The following is a 23,140-nucleotide window of genomic DNA, read 5'->3' on the forward strand; positions in this document are numbered from 1 at the left end:
ATCTCTAAGTTCCCAATAAGCTACATTGTTTATATTTTCAAAAGTGACAATATCAAAAGAAAATAAAAAGAAAGTTCTAGTAGTATGCAAAACTCACATAAACACCGTCTAAGTAACATTCAAAAGACTGCATTTCAATACGAGCATTTCTCACGTAACTTAAGCAGTACATACATCAAATCACCACCACTTGAAGTAGCTTACACACCACATACATTATACCTATAATAATAAAAACACCACATTGTCAGCTCGTTTATAAACTCGAAATATTCTTACAATTTTATGAGTCACGCGACTGCCTCATGCAAGTGTACCTACGTATCATGGAGAACAAATGACTAGCGGAGGTGTCATAACAGAAAATCTCTTAAGAAAGTAGCTCGACAAAATGTGGGTGTTCGGGGGACGAAAAACGTTACTGTCTTCGCCCTTATATACCTTCTTTGTACCCGATATTTTTTTATACCAAAAATCGTTGACAGATGTCTCAAAGACCCCGAATCTGGTTAGTTCACTCGTAACTGATCGTTTTGGTCATACCCACAGTACGACTTTGACCAAGAAGAAGGCGTCTGACTTACCTGCATTATGGCATCTCCACACGTTTTTCCTTACTCCGTGACGTATCTATAGTCACGCAGAATTCCTTTACAGCGCTCGAGAGTGCCGTATTCTTAGTGGGGGCCTTAAGTTACTGTTCTCGCTTCGTTTGATGCAACAAAGACATTATGTGAAGAGTGCATCGATCTCACCTGATAAATATTCTTGATGTAACTTCCTAACGATCGAGAAAGTTGGCTTCTCGATATAAAACGATTTTTAATCGATTTTGTATCGAATTGTTATTTTTTTACTAAAACAAACATGTTCCATAGATTTATTAGAATTGTTAAATAATAAATGTATGTGCTTTTGAATATTAAACAGCCAATAATACATTATTTTGTTATTTCAGGAATGCCATTAACAATAATATTGATTATGGATTTCAAAATATTCTATTATTATATTATGTACCTGGTATTATATGTATAGCTAGGATTATACAATACACAATCATTATTCATATTTTCAATCAAATGTAAATGCCCTTTTTTGACAAAATATCATATTGTAGTGGCGAAAATATTTGTTAAAATTATACATTTTCACAATCTGTCAAAATGGTACTTATAATAAACCTCTGCACGGCATTACAAATTACATATTAAATGTTGTGATTAATTTCCAATGTTATTATACGTGAGTTTATACTATTTAAAACATAGGTAAAAGCACATGACCTAAATATAAAACAGTTGGTTACCCAGGTATCTGACTTAGAGGAACAACTTAAAGTACTTCGAAAAAAAATACTTTGTCCAGTTGCAATATACAGGAATGAATTTTATTCAGTGCAAAAAATTTGTCAACTTATAGTTAAATAAGTTTTATAGATACGTATATTTTTATTTTGTTGAGTTTAAGTACAAAAAAGAATAGTTATTGATAGCGAAAGATGATTATTTTATAACCGATTCCGTACGGTCACAGAAGTCATATTTATATATTTTGATATAAATGAAATATGAATAAAACTCATGCATTCTAAGACGCTAAATATATTTTTCCCTGAAGAAGTGAAGGTTAGACAAAAATTAACATAATTATATACACAGAGGGTTTCTCAACTTATCATCAAGAAGGAGTGCTTCCGTGGTCTGACTAACTACTTCCTCGCCTTGATTAGTGGCTTAACATAACTATGAATATTTTCATATAAACATGAAGTAGAATCTAGACAGTGTTAGCATAAAAATAACTTAAGCACAGACTTGAAAAATAAAGATTTCAAAAATAAACTAAAAGGATGTGGAGTATTTTGCTGCTTTTTAGTTTTAGTGTAAATACTTCTTTTATAATATCATTCTTTTGTAAATAGCTCTGTTATACATATTTTTGGGGTAAATAAATAAAGAATTAATTATAAAAAGTAACTTTTATAATAATCATGTCTTTTACAAAATTTTGCCATCGTTGAACCTTGCCTAGACTTACCAAAATTTTTTTTACACAAAACTAACTCTTATCTGTTAAACGTTTTAGGAAGAAATGTACCATAAAGTGCACATGCACAACTTTTAGCTTGCACCTGTGCACCTACAAAAGTACTACAGCTGTCCAATACTTATCGACGTAGGTATTATTTCATACAAACAGACACTACAGTTACAATATGACCGTAACTCATTCCTTCAAAAATTACATAAATAATTCATTGGTCTGTCAGTTTAAGCCCTCGTTTCGCGAAAGACAGTCTCCTTCTCCATACGTCATTCGTCAAACGTATGACGAAAATTGCGTAACAAAAACGTTTCGTGCTCCAACGTTTTTCGTCATGAATATTTTTGAAATCAAAATAAACAAGTCAAGGAGTCTGGCCGTGATAAATTTGCATAACCACGGCAGGTTGACGTCCTCGGCTGTGCTTCAAAAAAAATTAGAACATCCGGAATTTTAAGGGTAAGACTGTAAAATTATGGTGTGTTGTGAATATGATTTTTACTGTTTATTTATAAGGCATTGAAAGTTTGTTTTAGTGTAGGTGCACATGAGTCTAGTTGTTTTGGTGATGCTGCGAATAGCTGTATAAGTTACTTACGGGGAAATGACATTGATAACCACGCTCGGATTGGCGATTTCAGACTTCATTGTTCTATTTGTTTTTCAAAATTTTAGAAGGTTTCTAAAACTAACTCAATAACTAAGCATATTTTGGTTCACATATAGCGTATTGGTACCTGTGCTATGATGATATCTTAGTTTACTTTTTCCTTCACTCTGCGTGCCATAAGAAGCAGTTATAAGGAGGTTTAATAATTGCTCAAATAGTTTTTATATTCCGCGGTTATCTAAAACACAGGAAAAATGCATGCAAATCTCCGGCTTCAACTATATAAAACGCCTATTTCAGTATTTTCAGTCCCATCGAAGCCAACTTACCCAAACATTAACTTTCGTTATCAAAACCGTTTAGAGCCTTTAAGAATTTGAGATAACGTAGTCTGATACTGGAAATATACGCTTCAGATTTAATGTAAGTATCCTGAATACTGAAAGAACGACAAAACAATACCTATTAATGTGCTATAAAGAACTTGATAATATTCTCTAGAGTGTTCTGATAACATTATCAGAGCCTTTGTTATATTAAGATACTAATAAAGGAAGAATGGTTAGCTGGCTTAATAATAGGTAAAGAGAGCTTTGATTTCCTTGTAATAATGTTATTTTGCTCACATGGGATGCGTTAATTAGTAGTAGTGTCAGCTTGTAATTTAATCTTATGCCCGGCTTTTTATGGTCATGTTCTTTGGTTCTCAAAAATAATTTTAAAGTGAAGTTTTGACTAATGAACTATATAATAATAAACTAAACTAAACTTTCAGCTGGTTTGACATGTACGAATACACATAATATTGCCTATACTTATATAATTCAGGATCACAATAATGCTTACTCTAGTTTTTGCGTACGCATTGTATGTGTCATTTTATTTCTATCGAGTGTCACAGTAACGACTAATAGCCTCAATTTTGATACTCCAAGTCGACCTGACGAATTCCATTTTCTTCGACTGTCTTTTATTTTATTTCATTCATTTATTTTGGTGGTATAAGCTTGTAGCTTAGCTGTTAGTTTCACACATATTTATTTTCGGTTCTTAGCTACGGTATATTAGCGGTGTTACCCACTTCCCTAAAACCATATATTATTTCAACAGTCTCAATAATAGTTAAGTATACAAAGAAAATAAACGTTTAAATCCAATGATCTCGACAAATTGAGTATGTAGTGCTACGAATAGCTACGCAATTACTACGAAACCGCTACGCCGCCTACGCGCTGTGGCGTAGCGGTTGCCGGTATCGTACAAACATCATGCTCGTTTTAGTGTTGTACGTAGAAAAGTGATAAGTATAGAGTAGTCTATACTATTTATACTAATATAATAGAGAGGCTGTTTTTGTTTCTTTGTTTATACCCTCTGGGTTCCGAAACTACTTAACTGGTTTGAAAAATTCTTTAGGATATATTTTATCCGAGCACGGGATTAGTGGACTATTCCACGTGACGTGAAAGCTGCTAGTACTCTCATAATACAGAAAAATTGGTCTGTCAAGATAATTCAAACTAGAAATTTCCACATGGAAAATTCCAAAACCTTCTTCACCGACTAAGTAATCGAACTAAAAACCTTCTACCAAGCAGAGCCGCTTAATACCACTTGACCAACAAGACTCTCAGCCGTAACAAAAGTTATCGATCATCTTATTTACTTAAGAGTTTATCGAACCAATATAAAAGCCAGTTCAAAGTAAATAACATACCAGAAACTTCGAGAAAGCCGAAAAGCGTCTCTCAAACCTATCGAGTTACGAGACTAAAATTGACATTTTGGCTATCAAACATGTTTTGTAAAGGCTCTTTCATACGATACGCGTTTATCGTACGTTAATCGGATTAGGAAAGCCTTTTCAGTTCATAAGTACTACGTGAATTAACTAATAAATATATTTATTTCTATAGCTACATTTGTACATTAAACGTAACCAGAGTATTTTGGGAAAATAATTTTAATAAAAGAATGTTTAGCGAAGTTATCAAAAATGCGTGGATTAATAGGTATGCCTACACCTTTTTACACAAAATCTACTGAACTTTAGTGATACAATTTTTCTTTTTTTTTGGTTCGCTTTTATGTACCACTTCATCTTCTTAGTTTTCAAGACAGTCAAGCTCAAAACCATTCAGCGTTTATACTAAAAACGCGCGACAACAAACCCACACGTGTGAACATACCCTAAACATCGAAACACTACTCCCGTCCGTTACCCTAAGGGCAGTCTCAACAATTTAATGAGTCAATATTCAACTGAAAACTTTACAACATTAGCTATATTGTGTAACTTTGTAGTACCTTAGGCAGTGATTTCGATACCATATTGGTAGTAAAATAATTTATGTTCTGAACTATGTATTTGGTCTGACGTTGGTCGGTAATGTTACAATGTATGCATAATTCCCTAGTGAGAGTATTAGAGGAATAGTGCCATAACTATTTTGGTCTGATATTTGTTGTTGTGTATACTTTTTGTATACTATGTACCTACTAATATTACAAAGACTTAAAGCTTGTGACCTTTAGAAGCGCCTCTGTGGATCTTCTGAACTGATTTTAAAGAATAGATTTTTATAAATCGTGAAAGTGAAAGTGTGGTTTGAAATAAATAAAATCCTTTTTAATGAATTTTATTTTTCCAATATTTTTTAAGCCAGTATTTACAAAAGTACATAACAATAGAGTCAATCCTAGTATTTTACATAATAACAAAAATATAATTCAATTACTAACAAATGAATTCCAGCTATATTGTTACCAATAAATAAATTGGTCTTTGTATAAAACAAAAGCAAAACAACTGAAAGGAGATCACACTATTATTTGCATGAAATATATCCAATAATTATGGGTATGTTAATAAATTAGCACATGTTATGCCATTCACCGGCACACAATACTGAATAATTTAGCCGAACTTAAAATAACTTATTTGCCGCTAAATTAAATTACTGTAACATTTCGAAGTTATAATACGAAACTCTAAATAAATGTTCTTGAAAATATTACATTTGTATTTTGTTAACATAGCTTTCTAATTAACTAAACCGTTTTTGTTTTTAATTAGAGCAAACAGTTTATTATAAAATACTTGCATATTTATCAAACACGTAGTTATGTTTTTTATTAGTATAAAACTCTTTACAAATAAACTACTTCACTTAGTATAATACTTCTTGAAAACCAAATAAACTGTATTTAATTCTTTTAACCGCAAGAGTAAATTATTTCAGTATTTCACTAACGGCTTTATGGGATGAGAATAATTTTCATTCAAAATACGATATGATTATACCCAGTATTTTAAAATAAATCTAACTTCATAATACAGATACCTCTATTCGTAAAATCCGTTCATTAAGAAGAAAAACACACAAAGCCATAAACTGACCTTCATCAAGGGTTCATCATTTGTTTAATTACAAACCAACCTTTGCCCAACCTTTTAAAGTCAAGGTCAACAACCCGCAGATTTAAATTTAAAATATAGAACGCTTCGAATCAATTAGGAAACTATCAACCCCTGAGTCTGTTCTGACCATGGAGAACAAAATGACTAGCGGAGGTGCCATAACGAAAATCTCTTTAGAGGGAAGAGCTCCAAAATACGGGTGTGCGGTGGACGAGTAATGTTACTCTCTTCGCCCTTAAACGCGTTCTTTGGACACGACCATTTTTTGTTATACCAAAAATCGTTGTCAGATGTCTCAAAAAACCCAAAGACCTCGGCAGTTCACTCGTAACTAATCGTTTTGGTCATGCTTACCGTAGAAAGGACCTAGAAGATGGCGCTTGACCTACATACATTATGGCATCTCCGATCATCTTTCCTTATTCCGTGGTTTCTAACAAAATATGAACCTCCGTTTGAAATACCCATTTCCATTTATCCCTAATGTTTCTGATGCGGTCCTAAAAGCTTCGGCGAGTTCTCGAACTAGTTTTATTGGTGTACCTAACGTTTGGGAATCACGCGAGAACGGATTTCAGTAATACGTCTGCCGGATAAATTAGAGAGAGCTCAGAACTTATGATCGGGGCACAGTTCCTTTGGTACGATTGGAGGTTCGTAAATCTGTGTCGTTCCCGATTATGATGTTGTTTTAAAGTTATTGAATTTAATTAATAAAATAACCAATTAAATAAATAAATAAATAAATAAATAATGCCGGGACATTTTTCACACACGGTCGGTTAGCCCCACGGTAAGTTATTAATTAACTTGTGTTATGGGTGCTAACACAACTGATAAACTACATATAGCTACATATATACATATTTATAAATACATATTATAACACCCAGACCACGGCCAACAAGCATGCTCATCACACAAATGTCGACCGACCCGAGAATCGAACCCGGGACCTCAGGTTCGGCAGTCCGGCATGGTGACCATTGCGCCATCGAGGTCGTCAATTGATTTTCTAAAACATAGTATTGTTTGTTTTCAATATGTTCGTGTATTCAAAACATTAAAACAATAGTTCGGCTCTTGGGTGATTTCAATCAGGCTTTCTGTTAGAATATCTCACGGTACAAAAGGTACCACTCGATCCAATATGTCTAGTTTGTAGGTACGTCAATCTCTCCAAGGACTGTCGTCATTCAGGAGTAGGTAACAATAAATATTCGTGCATATTTCTGGTATCCTTTCTGACAAAAGCAACAGTCAAAAATCGACCCGATACACACAAAACAATAATCATGTCAAGGTTATATGTCATTTTCCGTTTATATTTCCTTCAATGTCTTAATACGAGACACACAGCTGAATATCAAATTTCACGGCTCATACAAAATGTACGCACCAAAAACACACGTAGAAATAATTAATCGAGTGTCAGTTGGGGTGTCAGTTGGGCACGGAGCCACGTACTAAGTGACGTGTCACGCCATCTAGCGGAATTTTCTTCACATTAACTGTTAATGTTTTTATTTGCGGATCTTTGAGCGCTTTGGGATTTTTAGACACGCGTTTTTTGTCGTTTTATGAGCGATGCGGGTTAGATATCGATGATAGGACCTATGTCAAATGTTACATGACAGTAATAACATTTTGACCTTTTTAATAGATTCAGTTACCTTGTACCTATATTGCTTCCTTATTTCAAAGAAGTTTGGAATACCTAAGCAAAAATACTAACAATGTTAAAAACATTGAAATTAAACATTAACGCCTGTTCAGTGTTCAGTGCCTTGGGATTAATATTATTGAACATATTTTTTCTAAGTACCTGTTATGTTTATAAACAGAAACATAAATATAAGTGTTAATATTAAAAATAATAACCATATCTTTCTCTCTTGTTACAGATCACGGCGCCGCCGAAAGCAACTAAACGAATTGATAGTCTATTAGTAAAATTAACTTACAATAGTCCTAATGTAAATTATTATTAATGTTAGTGTTATTATTAGCTAGAAAATATAACAAAATGTACAGAGAAGTGTGCATATATAGAACATTGATTTGTTTCTTAGTGCTTGCCGTGACCAGCGCCCCGTCGGCGTCGCAAAACACTGTTATTTCAGGTAATTACTATACTAATACTTATTATACTTTAATTTATGTTTTGTGGTAGTCGTAATTACTTTATTTTTGTGCTTGTTATGTGTACTTTTTATTTGTTTCCGCGTGTATTAACCATGTACTTACTTGTTGTGAATGTATTGGTAACAATAATATCGCATAGTCACCGCATATGTCGGTCAGTTTATTCGCGACAGACTCACGAACTAACTACATTAATTTTCATGCGGTTTTATCAAATAGTTCAAGAAAATGGGATAGGTAAGTATACATACCACAATTCGTCCCAGGCCGAACCGTTTATTTTATAGAGGCACTTTTGCGCAATAAGTTCCTCAAGCCTACAAAATCTGTGATACACAACGGGAATTTTGATACAAAGATGGGGTCCTCATTTCTAAAGGTCTTTGTGAAACGACCTTGTCAAATATTATTACCGATATGGATCTAATAACTTGCTTTTGTTGACTACACGTTTTCATGTTTGATAATGTAATATTGTTAAAAAATAAATTACATTTCAAGATCAATGACACATTCTATGAAATCATTTAGGGTTCTATAAATATGATACAGCCACCAAACCTTCACACCTAAATAAAAAACAAAAGTAAGTCTGAAAAGGATTCGACAGGATACAAAATTGACACTACGTATCTAGCCAAAATTCTAAGAATCTTCGTCCCAGAATGAAGTAATAAATAAACTCGTATCACACTTGAACAAAAACAATTTACCGTGTCACTTCATACATTAGGTTTTGTCATTTAATCCTTGGCCCAAGAAAAAGTCAAACAAAAGATTTCGCTCAAACAAAAGAAAGCTTTGAAGATTAGAATGAATTACGTCAGTCCCTTGGATCTGTAGAATAGACAATGAGACTTATTAAGGATGATAACCCGTATAAACGGTCTATGGGAGTTGAATAACTATAATCTGGAAGTCAACTGTTGCCGACAGATTTTGTTGAGCTAAATCTGAATGGGTTTTCAGGTGTGTTGTTGTGATTTTTTTGCCGAAATGCCGAGGTTTATGAGGGAGAACAACACTTTTGGGGGTCTTTCTTTTAAAATCCCCGATGCCAAAAGGCGGGTAAAAACAGTAATTCACAATTAAGAACATATTTACGTTCTGATTATGCGTGTACGTACATAAGATAAACGTAATCTTTGCCTCAATGCCTAATTTCTGTCAATTTTTTTTTGTATGGTTAGTAAAAATGGGTCCTAATATACAGGCAAAGTAAATTATATTATATCTATACGTACTTAAGTTAAAGTATAACTTAATACAAGTTAAATATACAGTGAACATACCAATACATATACACTACAAAACACTGCAAAAAAAATCACCACATATTTCCCGGCACTCCTGTACTACAGACATTTTAAATAAGCTCATAACGAAGCCGAAATCGTGGCACGCAAAAATGTTTACAGAGTATCTTAATATGTAAAGATTTGGTTCATTGTGAAGGTCCGAAAGGACATGGCGGAACATGGACGGAATCGTAATGAAGTTTATACGACATTGTGTACGTAGCTGTACTGAGAAAGAAAGATCTAGAAGGTTTAGTCTTTGGTAATTGTTAAAAAGTTATTTTTTTTACTACCGTAGTAAAATCACTTATTTTTAGCAAGTAAGTAGTATCTAAGCGAAAGTGAAGGTATTTTTTGTGGTAAGTCATCAAACTACTGACTGTATGATACGACTGAATTACTGACTAAATCCCACCATGTTCCTTCTTAAGCCCTTTATGTACCAGGGCCACGGTTACTCTTTCGAACAATCCCGCAGCCCCGGTAGGGTGAATTTTTTTATGTAAGCAGGATAGTTTCATAAGAGTTGCAAAACCGAAATAAAATCATTATAATTTACTAGTTCTTCATAAAAAATATTATTACTTAAGAACCCATTAACCCGGTTCACGACAATTAAATGATCGTTTGTCGTTTCCTTTCGAAATCCTGAACACGTAGAAAACCGTAGTTAAACCGTCCATAAAAATTTTCAACATTAAAACATGTCTCTTTTAAATACTACTAAAACAATCCCTCAATAATTAAAATGCTTTTAAGGATGATTTTTACTAACATTACCCAATTGAGCCAAATAATTTTTAGGTATACACTGGGTTTTCTGCATTTTTTCTTACGTGTGGTAGAAAAGCGAAGACTCGAGAAACTTTTGGGAGGCCTTATCAATATTTTTATGTCAGATTTATTCGCTGACCCATTTTTTATTGCATGTATGTGTACTCGCTCACGTTTTTCTTCGACTTTATAGCTAAAACATTAGATAAAAAAATATTTGTTGGTGTATTGTGTATTTTTATGGTATTTGAGTGTGGTCTTGTTTGTATTAAAATCTAGGCCCCTATTCCGATGTATAATTTTTCAGAATTATGAGAAAAGTAACTTATGTAAAAACAACAATTTAAGAATCTCTGCCATAATGAATAATACTCAATAATGCTCAATACTACTTTGGACTTACTCGAAGCTACCGGTTTATTCTGCCTTCACCAACAAATATCCGAACAACATACTTACTGCTTACAAAACAACAATAACAACAAAAACAAATAACACTCCACTAATTACGACCCAAAAACAAAACTTAGCTGCCTTGATAGGTAAACTGATACTTTGGACTTCCTCATCTAAGCGCTTTTCCATCTTAATTGCCAGTGTCCGCTCCGCTTAATAGAAAATGGTTGCCCGCTCATTAGCACGCTGCCGGTGGTTCGTTAATCCTTAATATGAGGCTAGGTTTACATGCAATGACGGGTTGAAACTGCAGTGGCATTTTTTGGCGTATTGGTCAGATGTGGCTGGTACAGGTGTGTTTTTTGTGGTGTGGTTTCATCAAATGTTTGGATAAGTTGAATAGTGTACCTATGTGTGAAGAGATATCCTTCTTAGTGATACAAGAAAACATGATATCGTTCTACTGGTACTAAATAGACCAGCTGTCTAAATTTATAATCTAAAATAACATGTCTTGGTGATTTTACTACTTATGATTTGTTGTTTCGGTTATTTGTAACGAGTGTAAGCTATTCTTGATACCATTAACTGTGTAAGCTTGCGCTTTCCTTATACGGGATTCGACAATCACCCACCACTTCCTATAACAATCATACTCCTTTACTCAAATACTCTTTTATTCACCGATCAATTTTACCTAGTACGAATTATTTATGTAGGTCAAACAAAAAAAAAATGTTTCCCGGGACGTAACATCTGTCTTATATCCCAAGACAGACCTGAAACTCTTTAATGATATAAAAAGAGTTGTCGACTTCCCAAGAGCCCTTCAAAATCGATCAAGTTTGGATGAAATGGACGCCGAAAATATTCAACACAGAATTTTATTCGAACCGATAGCTATCACGAAATGATGGAATAGGGAATTAGAGGCGAAAAATATGTCCTTCAAAACGTAGAATATTTTATTTTATTTTTTCTTTGCTTTGGAGAAGGATTTGACAAGTAGGAATACCTAATTTGTTTTTTTGTAGCGTTGTATTTTTGAACTAAGGGTGTCAAGAACCTTTTGATTGAAGCGATTTAAGATAGATAGGGAATTTCAGATATCATAAACTACAAATTCCTTTTGACATCAAACAGTTCTAAAAATAAACTGTCTCGTATTTCCGAAATATTAACCACAAATTAGGTCAGCTAACCTGAGATCATTAAGTAAACGAAATTCGGTTCGCTGCCCGATTAAAAATTCTAAGAGGATGCCCACACCAGCCGCAGGGTAATGCGTCACTGCGGTACTGCGTTTATTTTTGTCGCTTTTTTGTAAAAGTAAATGAAAATCGAAGGAGGCGGCGTAATAGTGCGGTATCGGACTTTTCGTATGGTGACCCCCTAATATTGAGTTCTAAATTCAAAAGCGAATTCCAGCTGCTAATAGGGTTCGAAATTTCGCACGAATAAACAGCTTTTATGCGCTATTCCGTATCACTTCGACAACAAACTCGCACAATCGGTTTATAGCAAAGCCTAAGGCCGTCCCTAGGAAACCATAGGCCTCAACGTCCAATATGATGTGTCGGCCTAGCTCGGAGAACAATAGGGACTAATGTTTCCATACGTTTGGTTCCCCTACTTCTATTCATAAAATGGTTCTTGTGTTACCTCTAATGCAGGCTTTGTTAGCCGTGAGGGTGGTTTAAGAAAAGTGAGTGTAGCGACCATACGTTTGCCTTTTCTTTTCAGGATAGTTTCTTGTCTTAAGTGAGAATAAAGTGTATGATTTTGTGTCGAATAAGGAAGGTTAATAACTGAGAAATTTTAAACTTGCTGTATTTTATGGCAGCTGGTTGGGCGTTGCATGTAAAAAGTCTACACTAAAGACAAATAAGATTGCGCAATATATTTTTAAATCAGTGTAAAAATAAACAGAAATAAATATGGCCCACGAAATCCCTTTAGCCTTGAAACAAATTATTTTGGACAGAAGACAGCTAAGATTAACTTTTAAAAATCCCGCTCTCAACAGTAATTTTCTTTTTCGCGCAAAAAGCCTGTAAAATTGGAGGGGGTGGTTCCTAAATAAATCTCTGAGAGACAGATAAGGGCCAAACTCGATGTACGACCCTTAATGTCCAATAAAAAGAAGGAGATAGAAATAAAAAGAACAAAGTCGTTTTCATTATCGACTTTCCGATTTTATGTGTTTGCTGTTTACAGCTCTCAGTAATTAGGTAAAGGGGGCGTTAAGGTCGCTGTTTGGGACTTTGTTCAGAGTTTTATGCTCACCTGGCTAAAAATATACTTAAAGGTATAAGTTTGTCACACGAACAGAAAAGGGAGAGATAACGGAGATGCTATAAAGAAGGTAGGTCAGGCGCCTTCTTATAGACCACCTATGGATTTTATTTCGAAAATAAGCTGGAGCTAGTAACGTTCCTCATCTCTGAATACTCGCATTTTGCCGCGTTACTTTGTTAGAAGGTTTTGCGTTATGAAATCTCCGTTAGTCATGAGTTCTCTTTGGTCACATGACAAACTCATACACACATGCTTACTCAAAATTGGAATGTCTTCGTTTGAATAATTTGATGCTTAACCTACAGGAATGATAAAACAGATTTCAAAAGTAGGTTCACTCATGAATACTGACTGCTATCAAAGCATAAGGATAGTGAAGTATTTTTTATAGAAAGTAAAATCTGTAGTATGGGCTAGGGCATACGTTAAAAGAAGGCTAATGTCATACAGGTTTATGATAATAAGGAATGGTGCAAAAGATAGATTACAATTCTTTTATTTTTAAACTACAATGAAGCTATACGCAAAATTATAACATAACGCACCTCGTGTAAAAATAAACAAATTCTCTAGGTATTGAACCAATTCGATGAAACTATCGCCGATAAAACTCATCGGAATTTCACTGCTAATGACATGTAAATAAATGTACAATCATTTAAAAAATCAGTACTAAATACCATCCACGGAAAATCAATTCAGTAGAGCTAATTAGCCCGTACGCTAATTAGACTCACAGTCATTTGAATCAAAACTTTAAAACGAAGGCACTAAAACTTATTTTCGGAAAACGGTACGCAAACTCTAAAACACAGAAGTCACGAACATACACCAATAATTTTGAACCAGATAGCATTTTTTGCGTCACTAGTTCGTAGTTTAACCGACTAAGTTTGGAAGTACTGCATATCCAAAGTAGCCTTATATAAATAGCCTTTTGCTAAAACGACTAAGTTAATAGTCAAACTTGATAGCGGGACCATTAGTTATTGCAAAGTTTCACGTTCCTACATTTATTGAAAAATATCTGTCTGGACTATTTTAGTATGCTGCTGAAGTTTTAATATGATTTCAGAACGTATGTCACTCCATCTTTGTATTAGTATCGAATGGAGAAATTATTTCGTAAGTGCAAATCGTGCTCAAATAAAAAGTGTATTTAAGCAGTATGTGAATAGGATAAAATATGAAACGATTATTTGAAAAGGAACAGGATATTCAACTCTTAAACTGCAGGAGATGTCTAGAAATAAATCCCCCGAAAGAATAATATTGACCTACCCTTTCTTTATCAGTCAACAGAGCCCTAATGACTGGGAATTAATTCGTCGAAAAATCCTACCGTTGACAGCCATGACCCTCTCACTGTATTCTTTAATAATAAATCTTTAAGCAGATAACAGCGACCCCTAGACATCATTTACATATTTACAAAGAACAATAAAAAACGAGGGTAATTTAGATTTCTTTTTAGCTTTGCTTATGGCGTTGGAGCCGCGTGGCCAAGGTTCATTGCAAAGAGTATTTTATGTTTTGGAATTTTTGCTTCATTCGTTAAAGGGAAAAATGATCACAGTATTTAGAATATTCTCATTAATAAATACGCGAATATATACAAATGTTTTTTTGACATTATATTGGAAAGTTAGTTAATAATATTTTTTCTTCAAGAAATTGAAGCCTTACTCTCTTTAAGAAGTCACAAAGAACGAATAAAATAAAATTAGGTCAAAGATTGTGGAGACACTTAATATAACTTAAGTTTATACTACAAATAAAAGTAGCAATGAAAAATGAAGTCGAATGTCAATACTTACCGAATACCATACTATTTCAACACTATGAAATATTACTCTTTAATGGCTACTCTATATACTTTTCTATTCCATTTTTCTTGACAAATATACCCTTTTTATTAGGGTTCCGTAGCCAAAATGGCAAAAACGGAACCCTTATAGTTTCGTCATGTCCGTCTGTCCGTCTGTCCGTCTGTCCGTCTGTCACAGCCGATTTACTCGGAAACTATAAGTACTACAGTGATGAAATTTGATGGGAATATGTGTTGTATGAACCGCTACAAAAATATGACACTAAATAGTAAAAAAAAGAATTGGGGGTGGGGCCCCCCATACATGTAACTGAGGGATGAAATTTTTTTTTTCGATGTACATACCCGTGTGGGGTATCAATGGAAAGGTCTTTTAAAATGATATAAAGTTTTCTAAAAAACATTTTTCTTAAAGTGAACGGTTTTTGAGATATCAGCTCTCAAAGTCGTAAAAAGTATGTCCCCCCCCCCTCTATTTTTATAACTACGGGGTATAAAATTCTAAAAAAAATAGAGGTGATGCATGCTAATTAACTCTTTCAACGATTTTTGGTTTGATCAAAGTATCTCTTATAGTTTTTGAGATAGGTTGATTTAACTGTAATTTACGGAACCCTTCGTGCACGAGTCCGACTCGCACTTGGCCGGTTTTTTTTTTAGGTATTTGGATAAGAATTTTTTTGTAGTATCGTCCTACAATATCTGTTTGCTCTTTTTTTAGTAAAATTATACCTTGATTGTTGAATAAGTGAAAGATAATAGTGACCGAAAATTTTCCAGTTTCTCTTGTTATTATTGTATATCGAAATATTACTGTAAACGCTAGGTAACTAAAGATATCTATCAGGTCATAAAGTATCGTTAAGCAAACAGTTTATTTTCACATTATACTTATATTAAACTGTATTTTCTGATTGGATATGAAGACTGTTTGACTGTGTTTTACGTAGGTAAGTGATATTTAAGTAGGTATTATTTTAAGTATCGTTATTGTATATTGTATTTTAGAATACATCAAGTTTTACATGAATAACATGTATTTAAAAAAATATTATAGTTATCGGCTCGAATCTTGAGCGCTGACCTTCATTGCGCAGAAGTGGTTTATTAGCAAAGAACCAATCCCGAGTGACGGCTCATACCACAAAAGGGACCCAATAAATGACTTCTGCGCAGGTGAAGGTCAGCGCTCAAGATTCGTGCCGATGATTATAATTGACTTGCCGTTTCCCCGCGGTTGCACCTGCGTCACGTGGAAATTACTGACCGTAACGAGATAAAATAAAGCAATATAAGTAACTGCTTAGAAATAGTGTAGGTATCCAACTGTCAGTGTTAAAATTGGTCCAGTAGTTTCGAAGCCTTTTGGGCACGAACACAAAAAACATTCTCTTTATTATATTATAGATTGTACATAATATTTTTGTATAAAAATATTATATAAACAATCAACAAATTCACTTCATCCACCAACATCGTAAAGGTCATTGAACCGAACGCTCACGTTCTTCGGTCCGCAGCATCTATTATTATAGTTCAGAACGAAATAACAAGACATTGCGAACGGAGTTTGTCTGCAAGTTTCATTCGGTATAAACGGGGCATGTAGCTAACTTGTAAAACATACTTTGTAACCAGCATGTTGTTAAGCGCTCCGGTATTTGCGTTTCTACATGCTTCCATAAACTTTGATTAAAAATGTGAGGAAAAAGTCTGACTGAACCTTTTCGAAATATAATAAAATGAAAATGGAAACTCATTTTGGAATTAATGATGACTTACTCATTACTGATACTCAACGACTTTTGTAGCTATCAAGGTAAAAACTGATGACGAAGTTATATAAAAATGCAATAAAAAAGTTCAAATACCTACCCAGTAATTCAGCATTAATTCATGGTTGATCGCAACCCGGTTTAGAGTGGTAATTTTATGTACGTATGCATGTAACAATCCATTAACCCAATTTCATTAGATACGTACCTACTTTTAATGACTGATTAATGCTGCGACTATTTAATTGTTTTCTTATTTATGGACTTGGAAATATTTCACCAATTTAGTATAATTTGGATATCGAATTCAATGAGTAATAAGTATTAGCAAAAGATAGACAAAGCAATGATTTTATTTATTGTTTAAAAGGTCAGAGGTATATTGCTATTCAAAGTTTACGATAAGATGGGTGGATTAGAAGTTCACAAATATCAAGCAATTGAATCAATTCTACAAAACAATTTGAATTCAAAATTCCATGCTAATAAATAATAGTTTAAAAAAACTAAAAAACACGCTTTTTATAGAAAAACGAACTAAAAAATAGAAAATAAATTTTAATGAATTTAAATTAAGAAAACAGTGTTAAAAATTTCAATGAATATAAATTAATAATAGTGTGAATACAAAAAAAAAATATAAAAAAAAGCGTGGGGTGCATGGTGTCAATAGTTATTAGTTATAAATATTTTATTGACAGATATGAGTACAGTGATTTTCATTTCGATAACATCTTAAAAAGCACCCCACGCTTTTTTTAAATATTTTTTTTTGTATTCACACTATTATTAATTTATATTCATTGAAATTTTTAACACTGTTTTCTTAATTTAAATTCATTAAAATTTATTTTCTATTTTTTAGTTCGTTTTTCTATAAAAAGCGTGTTTTTTAGTTTTTTTAAACTATTATGTATGCCTACAACTTTTGAAGGTTGCCCTCGATTTCTCAGGGTTTCCATCATCAGATCCTAACCTGATGACTATGGGACCAACTGGTAGCTATTCCGAGTCGAACAAAAAAAGAATCACGTAAATCGGTCTATAAACCTCGGAGTAATCGATGTGTATGTGTAACCTCCTCCTTTTTGGGAAGTCGGTTAAAAATGGAATAATTTTATCAAATTAGTGTATTGTCATCGGTCCTCAATAAATCTACAAAGTTTGAACGAAATCTGGCCGTTTAAAGTGGGTCAAAATCGCGCCCAAAGAAGTCGGTTACAAACATACAGGTGAAGCTAATAAAAAGCGTGTAAAAAGTGCACTAAACCAAAGAGGTTATTCAAACATCATACTAATACTGGCACAAATAAATTGGAAGAAGGTTTAAAACTTTTTCGAGTAGCAATTCTTTTGTGTCATTAACTATGTCGTGACAGTAGATGGCGTGTTAACATTGCGTGGCAAGGAATGTACAATTATTATATGATATGCCCACTAGATTTTGATCGTAATTTCGTACACATACTAGTAACTAAAGGAATGAATGGCCTAGATTTTTTCTGTACTCAATTATTCAAATTGTCAAGATAAAGAACGTAAACGATTAGGTGTTTACTTACAGCGTTAAGCGGATTTTCTGCTCCTTTTTTCCGGATTAAGGGAAATATCGCGCGAATATAATTGAGCGTTATATTACGATTGACAGCTACCGGTGAAAGCGATGAAACCTGAAATCGAAAGCAGGTGCTTTGCAGAAAAAGCAAGCGTCTACAATTATCCATTAACGAGAATGCACTTGAGTTATCATTTGCTTTTAGGAAACCAAAATTAAACCTATCCTAAAGAGTTAATTTTAAAATGTAGTCTATACCATGTCATTGTAATACTACATTTACTGTGACATACTTCACAAAGGACTTACTTGTAAAACAATCCCTCTTAACTCCCGCGACAAAAGAAACCCCAGTTTTAAAGGCTCCGCAGTGCCAAAAAGGCACAAAAAACTTGAAATTATCAACCGAAGCGGACATAAGCACATCAGTTTCTTGCTAGAGTACTCGAAAATACTACGAAATAAATATCTTCGGTGTCTCTACAGATTTACAATGGAGCTTGCCCACGGCTATTCGAGATTCTATATTTCTTTTTACTGAAATCCTTTGTTGTGGCTTGAAAATATCCACTGTTGTTCGCGAACTTTCTGAATCAAATATTTTGATCGAAGTATTGCTTGTATATTTTTAAAGCTGGATTTTGTTTGTTACTCTATTTTGTAAGTAACCGTTTTTCCAATTTTGTAGCTCTTTATTTATTTACGTAGCAGCATAATCGAGATTAAAATCGATTGCTTCTAGGAAAAGTGTTTAATATTCGAATCATTTTGTGTAGTTTACTGATTTTAACAGCTATGTTTGTTATGTTATTGAGTTATTTTAATATTTGTTAAATAGTTTTCTACGTGGAAATGTACCGTATTTTGTATGCCAATAATTTCATAAGTGTAATGGATATTATTTGAGTTCAAATTTATATCAAAATCAATAAAAAGTCAAAACTATGTAATATCTTCGTAATACCAGTTCATGTGAAACGCCACATGAACCATCAAGGTCAATCGTAACTATGACCTCAAGTTACAATAACGATCGGATCTTGTTAATTACGTGTTCAAACTCTTTTACACTGAAATACAGAGAAAGAAGTAATAATTTCATAATGCCACAAACTAAAAAAAAAATGGAAAAACAAAAAGTTGTTGTACCAAATAGGTTCAATTCAGCATTGAAGCAGACAGCTAGTGCCTGAAGCTGGTTTTCAACTGAACATGTCAGCAGTCGTTTTTTAAATGAAAAAGCAAATATAACAAGCATCGATTTTTAAATTACTTAATCGTCTCGAGAAAATTAATGTCAAATCGTTTTACGTACCAAATAATCACTATAAGTACTCTTGGACTATTTTATAATGTACATTGATATCATTATAATTACCAGCATACACCATGGATAATATCGATTACTGGGATATATGAGTGATATATTTCTCCCAGTCACAACTAACATGAATTTATTATGGTCTACTAAAATGCTTTATAACAACCGTTCAACTCATTAGGTTAGTTGACCTACCCGCATGAACCTGAATTTACTATGAATCAAATGTTTGATTGACAATCAAGAGAAAATGAACCTTAAGGCTGAGGGTTAAAGTCGGTTTTTCAACAGTTCGGTGATTCCTTCAATGATTTGTTAAAGGGTAAGTTTTATGGCTTCACAAATTGTTGAATTCTCAGCAGTAAAGGTATGCGATTGTGCCCATAAATACTTCAATTAGTCTCCATTATAAAATTCTCAGTATTGAATATTTCCATTGAAGTTACCAGGAAAACGTTCAGCCTTGCAAAATGTTAGAAACACCAGTTGCAATCAGAAAATGTATGAATCTAAAGAATGTTTATTTTTATGAACCTTTCATTGTGTTTTTTTGCATTCATGAATAAGCTGCGATTCCGTGAAACATATCTAAGTAGCCTAGTTCAATATATATTTGCTTCATTAATGATTGGATCTAATAAACTTTCAGTAAGTACAGTCTTAATAATATTTTCACAGCTGTTAAAGCAAAAGAAACCTCCTGTTTTACTCCTAATTGGAGAGAATTAATTGATATGCCTTATCAGTGACAAGTTTCCTTAACTTAATTCTTCTCCAGTTTTAACGATATTTCCTCGTCTCATTTATATTGATCAATCCATTTTTAACCGACTTCCCAATAAAGCGGGATGTACAATTCCGATGTTTGCATTTTTTTATAGTCAGCTCATAACAAAACAATTTCACATTCCACTAGAATTTTGCTCATAGATACCTAGTCATAAACTGTCGACACGTGTCCATACACAGACATAGTTTACCAAATGGCTAGTAAGCTGAGCTTAAAGACTATTATTATTGTAAACGCCCGCATAACACCATAATACATCCTATTAGAATATCGGTAATAGTCCGCATATTAGCTGACTACCGCAAGCTCTGTCCGATGTAGGAAATTACGTTTAGTAACTCAGTAGGTAGTAATACTAATATATTACAGGAAAATAAACGATGGATGAACTTCAGGTCATGATGATTTTCAATCTTTAAAAGTCTTTTTAAAATAATCAATATCATTAAAAAATATTTTTTCAAAATAAAAGCATTCTCTAGGTAAACAAAAAATATACAGAAATGCTATTCACATACTAGTACTAAGATGTTTTCTCCTATCAAACATGGCAGATTGGACTAAAGCTGACCAAAGCAGCATGCGCAATATGTTTTCTAAAATACCTACTGATAATGAGGATAAGCATTAATCCCTTCGTAAGCAAGGCGTTTCATATTAACACTTCCACGTTATTGCTTTTTTTTCATTTAAAACGTTACCACCAAAAGAGTTATGGTGTTTTCTAAATTTAAATTAATGTAACAAAAAAATACCACAGTTTTAATTAAAACAGAAGGTTTAAACTCTTCAACGGATCTGGGCAGTTAATTGTTTTTTTTTCATGTTGTTGATATTCACAATTCTCTGAAGGGGAACCTAAGTATTTCCTCATTATTTTGAGAAAGAGTTTACCTAATATTTTTAATCGAATGGTCGAAGTTTTCTTCATAATATCGTTTGGGAATCAGATAAGAAATAGCAGACTATTTCAGATTTTACGTGAACAATTCGTAAAGTTATTTGAAGTTGTCATGACTTTGTAAAGTGTCATTGGTTCGGCTTGACGCGAACTAATTGGAAAGCTCTGAGGACGGTGATTGGTCGAAGACGTTCAAAGTAGAAAATGCTGTTAGATCTTGATATTTTTGAGTGACGAGTTTTATAAAAAAAGTTGTGATACTGAAGTGTATTAGTGTACTATGTAGCAGTCGTGATAGAGAAAGGTCAGTGAGGTTGAATGACCTGTTGACTGACCGTCACACCTCGTTTGACGTCACAAAACAAATACTAGCTTAATGTCGAAATTATGTCTGTAATATATACGATTAGGTACGTTAAAACTCCAATAGACAACAATTGACAAACTAGTTAAACAATTGCTAACAACATTCAAACATTATTATTGTAATGACAATCTACCAAGCTGAGTCTTCAAAACATTCGTTCCCAACACGATAATGATCGAACTACATGATACTATGACTACATAAAGCAAACGTGGCATTAATTAAAATAATGAGAGAACCACACTCACTGAAAATTATTATAAAAACCTCCATGTTACATGATACCGACTTAATTAAAACAAGACAGAATTAAAGAATTTCCAATAAAAAGGTAAAAATGCAAAGAATTTTTTTGCAAACACTAATTATTATTTTGTTTTGAACTCCGTCATTACGTTTTCAGTTATAGGAGAAAGTTTTTTTAAATGGTAGTTGAAGATTTCCCTCGAGCCAGATACAATATCTACCTTCTAAGAAAAATCTTGCAAGTTTTATAATTTTTGAAAGTGTTCTTAACTTTGTTACTTTTTCTTGTGAATTCTTTGCGCGTTGGGCTCGACACTATCCTTTGGTAGATTCGGGATGACGGGCATATTGAAGCCCTTAGCTAAACTTAAAAGAAAATTAAGTTACCGGCCCACTCTTTTGAGAGAAAATATCTGAAACTGACGAAAAAATATTCATTAATCATATTTTATTTTTTGTCATAAATATACCTAATGTTGTAGAAAATTTAAGGTAATAAAGTAATTTATCACATATAAAAATAAGAAAAACAAGAAATCTCTTACAATTTTGTCTGACTCAAGCATCGAACTTAACTCTACCATAAGGCATAATAAGCCAGGGGTTTTCACTATATAATTTCTATTTAACATTCATAGTTCGCTATAAAAGAAACTAAACCATACTGCTATTCACAGTAGAAATGTATGAGCATGAAAAGTCATTAAAGGCTTGGTAAATAAAGAGTGGCTACCAAGTTTTTTCTTTTTCACTTTTCATACAACTATGTACGTACATTTTGAAATTATTTCCATATTCATAATCGCAACTTATTTCATTTGCATTTCACTATCTTTATGTCTTATGAGAGTTTTTCAAACATTATTAAAGAAGTTTTATTAAGATCTATGTTTTCATATGTTTTATTTCACCTTTGAACTCACTTTGCTCATTAATCATACAAGAAGAAAAAATCGTTTAATAATCCACTATTTTAAAATTAGATAATCTTCATTTTCACAAGTTTGCCATTTCACTTTAAGGTTAAAGCCTACAAATATTTGATTTATCTGGTCTAAATTAAAAGTTTCTAGACAATAATCAATGGAAAGTAAAACCAGTTGTCGAACATTATTGTTTCTAATTAACCGTTACGACAATCAATATAAATATTAGCTACTTGGTCATAAACTACACAACCTGTCATAATTCGTAAGCAAGCAGGTAATCTTTGCTTAAAAATATTTCTCCGACAACCTTCTCTCATTCCCCTTCTCAATACCTTTTCTCCTTTCAAGTTCAAAATTAAACAAAATCCTTCTCATACGCACCCAATAATAAACATAATTTATATGATTAAATCCTTCTATAACATGTTTATGTAACAAAC

At 33.1% G+C, this 23,140-nt stretch overlaps 1 protein-coding gene across 7 annotated transcripts in view; it reads left to right on the top strand.

Moving 5' to 3' along the window:
* The window catches only part of LOC110380505 (nephrin), a 227,075-nt gene that overhangs the window by 101,133 nt on the left and 102,802 nt on the right, over nucleotides 1-23,140 (top strand). For all 7 annotated transcript variants that reach the window (XM_049840964.2, XM_049840963.2, XM_064036452.1 and 4 more), the window contains exon 2: nucleotides 7,982-8,200. In XM_049840964.2, the coding sequence (XP_049696921.2) occupies nucleotides 8,068-8,200 (133 nt within the window). In that variant the 5' untranslated portion in view covers nucleotides 7,982-8,067. The remainder of the gene's footprint in view (nucleotides 1-7,981; nucleotides 8,201-23,140) is intronic.

Source organism: Helicoverpa armigera, chromosome 10, assembly GCF_030705265.1.
Source record: "Helicoverpa armigera isolate CAAS_96S chromosome 10, ASM3070526v1, whole genome shotgun sequence".
In the NCBI taxonomy this organism is placed as follows: domain Eukaryota; kingdom Metazoa; phylum Arthropoda; class Insecta; order Lepidoptera; family Noctuidae; genus Helicoverpa; species Helicoverpa armigera.